The sequence below is a fragment of the Mesoplodon bidens genome, assembly GCF_964165515.1.
Source record: "Mesoplodon bidens genome assembly, chromosome: 13".
NCBI classification, from domain to species: Eukaryota; Metazoa; Chordata; class Mammalia; order Artiodactyla; family Ziphiidae; genus Mesoplodon; species Mesoplodon bidens.
In genome coordinates this window covers 1459411-1470817 of record NC_138169.1, presented here as the reverse complement: position 1 = coordinate 1470817, position 11407 = coordinate 1459411, and the positions used below count along the sequence as shown (strand labels likewise).

Below are 11407 nucleotides of genomic sequence, written 5' to 3'. Positions count from 1 at the left end.
CAGGGGAGAGCACAGCAGCAGTGTGCTGGTCAGACCCTAACCACCGGCTCTGTGACGCCCGGCCTGGTTTGCAGCCTGGCCCATTTCCATCTACAAATATTCCCACCAGGGGTGATTTCCAGCTCCCAGCCTGCCCTCTGGGAGCGTGGAGTTGAGAACAGGAGCTCGCCACTGTCCTCACCATACGGATACATAAATGCAAATAATCTCAAATAGAGTAAATCACCAGGAAGTGGTGAGTTTTGAGTATTTATTACCTTTGCTTTTAATATAATTGAATTGTAAGTTCATGCAGTTTATTTTTAGTAATAGCTCTGGTTCACAACTGGTGCACAGAATTCCTGAAAATTTCAAAACCGGCTCTTGCCAGCTGGAGTGGTCCAGCTTCAGGTGCTGCTGCGGGTGACAGTGCAAGCCTGATTTCATCATGGCTGCCTCTCAGCCCGGGCCCCGCGAGGGGGGAGGGCGTCCCGGGCCCTCTGCAGGGCAGGGGGACCCTCTGGCCCGGCTTCAACCCGTCCGAGTCAGGAGTCCGGTCCAGCTGAGATGAGCTGTGGCCGCCACCTCCGGGCCTGCACTCAGACCCGCCTCCTGCCTCTATGGCCCTGCCCTGCAAAGCAGAGCATTCTGTGTCCCATGTTTCTTGTCCTTCAGCTCCGGGTAGCGTCAGCCAAAAGGATATGCTGGAAAATTGGAGGGTGGAGAGAAACCAGGGTGTTTCCCTCCCCATCTCTGGCTTTAGGGCTCTTTCTGGAAGCGCCATGTCTCGTCCATCCCTCCTTCTGGCTGTGGCTCCTGGCTCTAGTTACACCACCCCCTCCGGGGTCCCTTCAGCCGGTGGAAGATGAGTCCCTGGGATGCCTCAGCCCTTCCGTAACTTGTGTGATCAATCCCTGGTATCAAATTCCCTTTGTCTGGGCTTCCCTGGTGGCGCAGTGGTTGAGAGTCCGCCTGCAGATGCAGGGGACGCGGGTTCGTGACCCGGTCCGGGAGGATCCCACATGCCGCGGAGTGGCTGGGCCCGTGAGCCATGGCCGCTGAGCCTGCGCGTCCGGAGCCTGTGCTCCGCAATGGGAGAGGCCACAACAGTGAGAGGCCTGCGTACCGCAAAAAAAAAAAAAAAAAAAAAAATTCCCTTTGTCTGACAGATGGGATGGAGGCTGGTACAACAGGGGTGGCCTCAGCCGTGGGCCAGTGGTTGGAAAACAAGACAAAGAAGAAACATTGTCCCTAAGGTAAAGGAAGTATGAACAGGAGGGCCAAACGGTTTAGGGGGCCGGGATGGCTTCAGTACTGTCCGTGGATGGCGTTAGTGGTTTTTCTGAACCCAGGATTACAGAGGCGGGGGTCAATGAATGTGCATGTCACCATGAATTAGAAAGCTCTGTGAACTTGGCCCCAGACAGAGGCACGCCTGGGGTGCAGGCAGGGGTCTCGACCAGCAGGGATGTCCCACCAGCCGTGGCCAAGTGTCGACCACCAAACTGCAGGGACCGCTCCCAGTGGCACCACCGAGTGGCTGCCCCAGACACAGCAGCATGGAAACCATGGTCCATCTTCAACTCTCTTTCCAGCTGACGTTTGGGTGGGGACTCTTTGCATGGAGTTACCCCCAGGGTTCTCGGGCAGTTCTTCTAGAAAAGGGCGATCCTCACAAGAGACACACCTGCTCATGAGGCAGGTAAGGACTGCAGGGGACAGACATAAGCGTGCTCCAGGGCCATGTATTAGGGTGAAGGCCACTCAGATCCGATAGACAGCTGCCTCCCGCTAGGAGACCGTGGACGGCGCTGGGCCGTCATGGGCTGACTGACTTAGTCCCGCTGCCCGTGGGCCCAGCTCAGCACCTTTGTCCTCACGTGTCCTGGTGCCAGGCAGGACCCTGACAGTACGAGCAGGGCTTCGGAACACGGGCACTCACCGCCTCCTAAGGGGAGGAGAGGTTTGTCAAGACACTGAGAAGCAATTTTCCAGGTGTCGGGCTTTCACGGGATCCTGTGTGGGCTACAAACCAGCCGACTGTGATGGGAGTGTCAATTTGCCTAATGAATTGTAACACAAGTGAGGTTTAGAAGTTCGAGCCTGTGATATTTTCTATTTTAAACCACAGGCAATGCACTTTGCATGCTAATGGCCGCGACATGTCATAATTTCACTTAAGAAACTTCTGGATTCCTGCAGACCAGTCCTTGGCTAGAGACTGGCTTTTAAGGCTTCACTCATTGCCAGTTTTTTTTGCCTCCATCATCATCTTAAATTTGGGGGACAATCTGGAATAGAGAGAGCGTTTGGAGGACTTAGGTTAGAGCTGGTAGAATTCTCTGCCGAGAATGGAGAAATTGGGACACTTCAGAGCTCTCCCAGCAGCAGGAAGCAAGGAATTGGAGGAATGGGGTCAGGATCCCCAAGGAAGGAGAAGCGGAAGAGGATGCCCTGTGGGCAGGGCACTGGGGGAGGGGTACATGCCACCGGGCTTGGGATGGAGGACAATGAAGTGTACATTCATTACTTCACCCCAGGGCAAGGGGGCCATGGATACATCACAACTTGCCCCCTCAGACTCCGAGGGAAGGCCAGAGCCCTCACTCTCCCCAGAGACCCAGAGTTTGCTTCTGTAACTGAGCAGGACCCTGTGGGGCCTTCTTGGGACAGACCCCCTGCCCCCGCCACGTCCTCTGCCTGCCTCTTGTCTGCAGAAAAACTTTAGCCTCCTAAGCCTTCCCCAAGTTTCAAAGAATAAATTTAATCAGAGAAATGAGAAAATGCAAAAACAAAGGAAAACAGTCAAGCAAGACTATAATAGTTTAGCCATTAAACAAAGTCAAGGACTTTTAGTTCCTCCTCAAGGGCCGTAGATTCTATGCTGAGCCGTGTCCTTGAGCTGTTTTGCAGATACTGAGACCCCCAGCAGGTGGGAAAAGTTAACTCTATGCTGACCACAAGCACGTAGACCCCAGACCGGCTGGAACCAGAAAGTTGATGATGTTGACTCCCGATGGCCTCACTACCATCCAATCAGAAGAAGGTCCACAAGGTGATCATGCACCTGGAAACCCCCCTCCCTCACCCTGTCTTTTCCTTTCCCTGAAAGCCCTCAGGGAGTGCGGGTCTTTTGAGCACTAACTACCTAGACTCCTTGCTTGCTCCCTGCAATAAACGCTGTCCTTCCCTCCACCACAACTCGCGTCAGTAGATCAGCTTTACCGTGTGCAGGCGACCGGACCCAAGTTTGGTTCAGTAACACTTCTTCTGCTTCTTTCATATCTTCCAGGAAAGTTTTCATCTCTTCTTTGGGGAAAATTCCCCCACGAGATATAAGATCCCTGGCACTACCAGAAGGGACTTTTCCTCTCCCAGAAAGAGGCACTAGGGGATTATTGACTGAGAGGCAGGGAGCAAGAGGGGGGAGCCCGGGAGGTGTGGGGGATGGACTGGCTCCCCGTCTTCTGGAAGGATGGGCTGCCTGGCCACAGCAAAGTGAGAACAGGTAGGATCTTCAAGCCCCCAGCTTGAAGCCCTGATGTCTGGAAACCCTGCCAGCCTGCTTTCCAGGTTACTCTATACGAATGGGGAGAAACTTGGAAGTCACTGATGGTGCCCACAATTTCTGTCCCTGGGAGACCACCAAAGGGGCCAGGAGACCCTGTGCATGGTGGGGGGAGCTAGGTGGGTTGGCTTTCAGGAGCTTGGCATCCCATCTACCGTTCATTTCCATGGCTGGGTGAGCCAAGCCCTGGGGCCCCTCACCGTTGCACAGCTGAGGCCTTCCACCATCGGGCAGGAGGCAGGAGGAAGCAGCTAGGATTGGGAAGAAGCTAGCTTGGCACTGGACCTGTTGGGGAAAGGGACAGGCAGAACTTTTTGTCCGCAATTTTAAATGCAATCTTGAGAGGACATCCTAGAGGCCCTGGGACAGCCCTGGTGGGGGTGTGCTGCTTCTCAGCTCCAGCCCTGGAATGTGAAAGCCGCTGTGGACAGTACATAAACCGAGGGGTGTGGCCGTGTGCCAATAAAACTTTATTTATAAAAACAGGCAAGGGGCCGTGAGTCATTGTTTGCTGACCCCTGCCTTAGAACAACACAAGAGGTGCCTGGGCCCGGGTAAGCCGCTAGAACAGGGTTCCTCCCTGGACGGCCGACCAGCTCTGGCTCCTGTGGGTGAGACATCAGGTCTGTATGGTTTAATCACTCTTTACTGGACTGAAGCAGTGACATCAGTCTCCTCGCACAAGCGCTGCCGGGGGGTTGTCGTTGAGGCCACTGCAGCTGCTGTCCCCATCCCCCCTCACCAGCCAGGGAGAGCCTTGCTCCGCTCGGTTTAGATGGTGGTGGTCACTGGGGCAGCCCCGCCAAGGGGCGGAGAGGTCAGGAGCTCAGAGTTCACAGGGGGCTATTGCTGCCTGGGGGATGGACGGGAGCTTCAGCACATGCAAGGAGGTGGTCACTGGCGGCTCGACAGGAATATCGTAGAAAAGGCACGTGATTCGGATCTGGAGTTGGCGGTCAGCTGATGCGCTCAGGCAGAGCCGCCAGCTGCGGGGGGTCCACGCTCCTGGAGGGGGGGAGGTCCCCATGTCCCCAGGACCCGCCGGCAGCTGAGGACAGGTCCCCCCACCCCAAGGTGGTGCGGGCACGGCCAGGGCCCTCTGGGTTCCCGTGGTGGGCTGAGTGGGAGGGGCCCCACGCCTGCCCCAGGTCCTCGGGGTCTGCGCTGGGGCGGGGGCACAGGGTGAGCCTGGGGGTCAGTGCCGCCCTGGCTTGATCCAGTTTCTGATGGTCCACTTCTGCCCCGAGCACCTCTGCACCACCAGCCGGAGCCCGAAGTGGGCGTCCTTGGACATCTCCACCTCCAGGCACCGGCCCGTGTCTCTGCTCACGATGGGACCGCCCTGCATGGGAGGGAGACCCAGTCAGCCCGGGGGCCCCATCGCAACAGCTTCCAAGGAGTGGGGGCGATACCAAGGCCAAGCGGGCCACTGCACGGCCACCTGAGACTCGGGGTCCTGACTCTCCCAGTCCCTCGGTCCCCACTGACCCTCGGTCCCTCCTGACCCCCTATCCCCATCCCTCCGTCCTCCCACCCCCGCCCCCATCATTCATCTCCCGTCTCCTGGAGTCCCAGGAGTGATCAAGACAATGGACTCCAGGGCCCCGAGACGGGCGTTTCCCTCACAATGCCTCCCTGACCCCTGGCACGTCTGATTTGCCCATCGGCCACCTCTGCAGGCCCTCGGGTCCCCCAAACCCAAGGACCCCCGAGCTCGTGTGCTGTGTGTCCTCTATCCTTCTCCAGACAGGTCCTTCCCATGCACACTCTGGCCCTCAGCGTCCTGGCCCCAAACACGGCCTCCTGGGGACCACTGATCTCGTTGGCTCCACTTGAGACAGTGACAGCTCGTCACTGCAGCCTTTCCTGTAACCGGGAGCCCCCAGACGGGACCGTGCACACGTCTGTCCCAGGGGTTGGGAGGGGTTGGGTCGATTTCAACAAATCTCTGGGGAGTCCAGTCTGGCCCCACTTGGCCAGCAGCTGGGGCAGGGCTTCCGGGGCAGTCAGACCCCATCCCTTCTGCCTAAAGCCCTTCCCCAGGAGGCCAGAAGAGGCTGCCACGGGGCTGTGAACAGCCCGGCCCTTCCCTGGCTGTGGCTGCAGGCAGGTCCCCTAACGTCCGTGAGGAGGGTCACGTGGGAGCAGCTGGTCCAGCCCCCGAGCCCGGCAGCCCCCGCTGCCCTCAGCTCCCCACAGGCTGGTCCAGCGCCTCGGGGTCCCAGCAGCCCGCTGACCTGGGTGAAGTCCCACAGCCGCTGCGCTGGCCGGGCCACGTCCTCACACTTCCTCAGGGCGGGCGTGCGGCCCCTGCCGTCATCCACCAGGCACTTGGAGTCGGGCAGGAAGGCGGTGGAGCCCAGGGGGCCCAGCTGCAGCAGGCCCTCGGCGCTGTACCGCACGAGCTGGGGAGAGGCGCGGAGCGGCGCGTGGGCGGGGCTGGCCTCACAGGGGCCGCCCGAGGCCCTGGAGGGAGTGGGCATCGCGGGCGGGGCCAGCCCAGTCACAGGGCCAGCCTTGCTGGGGAGGAGCCGGGCCGTCAAGAAGCCCCCTCGGCCCCAGGGCGCCGGGGAGGCCGTGGGCGGGGAGCCCACGGGGGATGCCTTCCGGTGGCCCCGCGGCCCCAGCCCCCTTTCTTCCACAAATCCCCCCAGCAGGATGCTCCTGGACTCCTTCCCCGGAGCTCTGCTCGGACCCCTCCCTGCATGGGGCCCAGAGCCTCGGCCTCAGACGAGGAGGACTTCACACGTGCCCCGGGCCGCCCATCTGCCCTGGAACCGGGGGCCGCCCCAAGTTCATGGTTCCAGGTCACGTCATTTGCCAAACACCAGCTAAGTAACACCTGTGCGCTCACGAGGAAACCAGTGCGCTATATTCCTCCGCTCCCCGGCTGTGTGGCTTTGGGCAAGTCACGTCACCTCTCTGTGCCTCGGTTTCCTCATCTGTGAGCGGGAGATGATGACAGTGCCTGCCTGGCAGGGCCACCGTGAGGAACCCACGGGCGTGCGGAGCGCAGGCTGAGCACAGCAGGTGCCGGGGTCGGTGAAGTGCTTCTCTCCTCTCCTTTCTCGCGTTTTCTCTCCCATAAGAGTGGGTGCGCGCACACACACTCTGCTGTGTTTTCCAGTACAATCTGATGGCACAGCACCTCCCCTGCGTGTTCGCGCGGCCCTGCGACTCTGCCACCCCCGCCTAGCATGGGGCCCACGTTCTCTCCCGCGTCCTTCTGGGGGCGGCGTGTGAACATTGCGGAAGTGGTGCCGCCAGACTCGGGGGGCTGGGCGTAAACGCACGTGACACCTCCCACGTCTCCTGGGACGACCGTCCTTGGCATCACTGCTCCAAGGTGAGGAGGCCAGAGCAGTGGGGGGAGGCCGTGTAGGGAGGGGCCGAGGCCCCGGAGCGGCCAGCCCACGGCAGCTCAGAGGTGGCCTCACCAGCCTGCCGGGTGGCCTGGGCAGTGCCATGCAGACAGTGGGTCCTGCTGCAGATCTGTGAGCAAAATAAAGACTGTGGTCCTTGCGGGCCATTCTGCCTGGGGACAGGTGGTCACAGATACGCTCGTGTCCCTTCTCTGTAAACTTTCTGAAGCCACGGAGGTTTGAATATGGGGCCCGCAGCCCCTGAAATGTCCAGCACAAGCTCCAAGCCGGAGCCCCTGCCACCTGTAGCTTCAGCCTCGCAGGTAAGGACCTGGTGGAGCTCAGAAGCGGGAGCCCCAGTGCCGGGGAGCCAGCACGGCCCGTGCTCAGGGGGGTCTGTGCCAGACGCCGAGCGGGGCAGCGAGCCAGGCTGGGAAGGACTTCGGTGACACAGGCGTCACCGCTGGCTTGTGGGGAAGCTGTGTACTTTTAGAGATGCGTTCTGAAATACTCCGAGGTGAGAGGACCTGATGCCTGCAACTTGCTTTAAAATGACTCAGAAACAAATAAATGATGCAAATACGGCCCGATCTGAACACCACTGCCTCTGGGTCAGGGGTGGAAAACCGTGTCTGTGAAGGACAGGGGACAAGCGTGTGGGCTTCGTGGATCCTGCTTTTCCCTCCATAAACCTTTAAAAAGGTAAAATCTTTTCTTTGGCCGGCAGGCTGCTGTTTGTTGACCCCATGAGTGTGTGGTTGGTCATCTGAAGACTTTTCTACTTTTCTGGAAGTTTGAAAATGGTCAGAATAAAAGCTGACAGGTTAAAGGAAGGGCCTCCTAACGACCCCCAGGCTACGTCGAGTCCAGCCCAGGAGGGGTCCCCTGCCCACACGGAGGGGGACGCACCTGCCCCGGGCCCCTCTCACTCGCACTGGTCAGGCCAGCGCAGCGGACAGAGGACAGAGGGCTGGGCCCCATCGTGAGGGGTCCACGCACTGGCCTGTGTCTGCTCCCTGAAGCCTCTTTACGAACCATCTGTACGTGTGCAGATTTTGGTCTGAGACTGGCTTTCTTTATGTTGTAGGCTGATCTGTTTCCCCCCAAAAGTCACGTTGAAGTCCCTAACCCCCCGGCACCTGTGAACGTGGCCGTATTTGGAAATAGGATCATTGCAGAGGCGCTCAGGTAAGATGAGGCCATACCGGGTTAGGGCGGCCCTAATGCAACATGACTGGTGTCCTGATAGGGAGAGAAAACAGAGACACAAGGAGAAGGCAGGGTGAAGACCCAGCCACAGGCCCGCACAGGCCACGTGATGACGGAGGCAGAGACCGGAGGGATGCGGCCACCAGACAAGATCTGTGGGACCACCGGGGCGGGAAGCGCGGCCCTAGAGCCTCAGGAGGGAGCACAGCCCTGCCCGTGCCGTGATTTCAGATTTCTGGTCTCCAGAGCTGAGAGAATAAACACCTGTCCTTTAAACCAGTTCCCAGCTGGCCCCAGGACACTAACACAGCCGGGGATCGGGGTTTGGGGGTGTAGCTTGTCCCCGTGAACACTTCAGCAGCCTCCACTGAGACCAAACCAACTGAGGTCATTTGCAAAGGAGACACCACCGCGGGCGTGTCCGGCCTGGTGGGCACGTGGCTCCATCCGACGTCTCCGTGGGGAGCGGCCCCGTGGGCTGGCCTCTCCGTCCACGTTCACCCCAGTTCCAGCAGCGAGGCGCCAGCCGCCCCAGGGTCCACTCGCGGGGGCGGGACTCCCCCAGGCGTGGCGCGGCGTCCTTGGAGCACCCACACCTCACTCAGCCACTCGATTCACTGCCCCAGACACCTCCGAGGCTGGCCCCGCGCTGCCTCGCTCCACAGCAGGGCTCGCTGGGAAATGACCACCGTCCACCCAGCCACCTGGAGCCGCAGAGGAGCAGGGCGTGTCCGGCAGCGCCCCACAGACGTGGCCTCTCACCTCGGGTCTGTGCCGGCCAGAGGATTCCCCTCCTGCAGCTGAGGGCCTAGCAAACTGGATTTCTCCCGGGAGGCCACGTCTGCGCCTCGATGGGTGATTCTGCTTCGCTCTCTTAAGGCCATGTGCCAGCGGGGGTCCTGTGAAGAGGCTGCAAGGCTGCCAGGGGAGCACGGTCTTCTCCATCGCCACAGGCCTGGCACCTCGCGCCCGCGATGGACCCCGCGCAGCTGTGTGGAGGTGCCAGCACCCGTGGATGCCCCAGGGCGGGAGCAGATTCAGAGAACTGCAAGGGGCCGAGTGTCATCTCGGGGGTTACGTTATACAACACCCACTGAGAAGAAGCACTGTCACCGCAAGCGGAGGGCGGATCCACTTGGGATTAGAAACATCAGGCTCTGCATCGGGGGCCAGCACACCAGCTCCACTGCCTCTGCAAGCATACCTGCCTGGGGTCTGCACACCCGTGCGGCTGTTTTTAAAGCCCTCCAGGTGATGATTCTGAGCTGGAGCATCGCTTGGTAGGCACTCAGCTGATAAGAACTGGTGGTTAATGTGATACTTCCTGGGTTACGTCTACACTGTGGCTACCATTTACCCGCATTTTCCACTTCAGTCCACACAGCAGCCCTGAGAACTAGGTACCATGATCATCCCATCGATGGATAGGGAAACTGAGGCACAGGTGTCAGGTGATTCGCCCAAAGCAAAGCCGTTGCTCTTAATTTACCCCGGTCCTGAGCTCACAGCCTGCACGGCATCAGAATGCCCGGGCAGGCCCGCCTCCGCCCCCCGGGAGCCGCCTCCACCTGTGCTCGGGGCTGTGACCCTCAGGAGCATCACCGCCACCCCTACCTGGGAGGACATCCCGTGGCAGGGGTACAGGATGGCACGGTCATCGTCTTCTGCCCCCTGGTCCAAGCAGTAGCCGCTGGCTTTGCTGTTTCTCACCTACGACCAGAAATCAAAGGACAGGCCCCATCACAAGGGTCCTAAAGGCAGAGGCAGGCTAGAGGGAGCTTTACCGACCTGTCCCCTGCCCAGGGCCTGCGGTCTCAGGAAGGGCTGGCCCTCCTGGGATAAGAGGAGGGACAGGGGGAGGGGGGAGGAAGGGAAGGGAGAGGGTGAGAAGGGGGAGGAGGGGAGGAGGGAGGGGGGAGGAGGGAGAGGGGGGAAGGGGGGAGGGGGAGGAGGGAGGGGAGGGGAAAGGGGGGATGGGGAGGAGGAGAGGACAGTGCTCTGGCTGGTGGGCTGGCTGCGGACGGACTGGCTGGGCTCCTCGGAAGGGATGACCATGCCGGGCTCTGGGGGAGACGTGGACAGATGTGCCATGCGTACGTGCGTGTGTGCGTGCCTGCACGTGCGTGTGTGTGCAGACCCGGCCACCCTCCCCAGGTGAAGCTCGCCACAGAAGCGGTAGCCTTGGAAAACAGCGAGGAGGGCCTGGCTGGCTCCCGGGAACAGCCTCCCCACATTCACGCCTTTTGCCGCGTGACTGCAGCTCGTCCCCTCACTGGGGGTCGGGAGGCTACTCCCACAGCCCCCGAGTCTGGTCTGGCCTGGAGGCTTGCTCAGCCAATAGACGCAACAGAGATGGCTGTGTGCAGCTCTGAGCCTCAGGACACCTGCAGCTCCCACTCTGCCTTGAACCCTGACTCTACCCTGAGAACAAGCCGAGCTGCCCGCTGGGGGTGACAGACATGTCACCTGCGCCCCAGTACCCTGTTGACAGCCAGCCACCCTCCAGGTGTGTGGGTGAGCCTGTCCCCAGAGACCTGATGTCAGACTGGCCGAGGTCAGCTCAGCCTGCCCCAGGTCAGGGCTACCTGGATGACCCCTAGACTTGTGAGCAAGCACAGAGGCTTACCGCCTGAACCCTCTGTGTTCTAGGGATGTTTGTTTGGCAGCACTAACTGACACAGCACTCCCACCCCAAGAGGTAGCACAGGTTTGAACCCTGTCAGCTGGCAAAGTTCCTAACGTTACAGCTTCTGTGGCTGGGCGATGCATGAATTTGACTCATCGTGGTCAGGAGCACACAGGGCAGCCTGGGAGGGGCTGGGAGGACAGTGGCCTCCTGCCCACGCCGCTGATATGCATCAGTGGAGCTCCCTGCCACGTGGGAAACCTCTGTGTCCAGAGGAGGGGGAATCTGGCTTGGGGGTGGACCAGGAGCTCCAGGAACGGACAGGCCACCTGGGATTATCCCCCGCCCCCTGGTATCACTTCTGCTTGGCCCACCTAAGTTCATGCATTCCTTCGCCTTGGGGAGCCTGGGTCCCCGTGGAGGAGCTGAGGCCTGGGGTAGGGGGAGGCCTGTCCCCCAGCACAGACCAGGACAAGTGGGCAGGAGCGCAGTGCCCTCCCCCAGCTTTAAGGAGAGGTGTGCGTGGCCGTGCACATGGGGGCCGGTGCAGACACGTGGGTCTTCCCACAGCTGGTGCCTGTACTGGTGTGAGTCTGTGTGTCCTTCTGTCGTGCACTCACATGCAGGTATTGTGGCACACAAACACGGCTGTGTGTGTGAATG

The 11407-nt window shown here is 60.3% G+C and overlaps 1 protein-coding gene across 1 annotated transcript in view; it reads right to left on the bottom strand.

The window, feature by feature from the left end:
• Window positions 1-4008: 4008 nt before the first annotated feature.
• Window positions 4009-11407, bottom strand: part of GALNT9 (polypeptide N-acetylgalactosaminyltransferase 9) — a gene marked incomplete at its 5' end in the record, with an annotated part of 94473 nt that continues 87074 nt past the window's right edge. Inside the window, 3 exons of the mRNA XM_081252263.1 lie at window positions 4009-4889; window positions 5785-5952; window positions 9733-9828. Coding sequence (XP_081108389.1) covers window positions 4743-4889; window positions 5785-5952; window positions 9733-9828 — 411 coding nt within the window. The 3' untranslated portion in view covers window positions 4009-4742. The remainder of the gene's footprint in view (window positions 4890-5784; window positions 5953-9732; window positions 9829-11407) is intronic.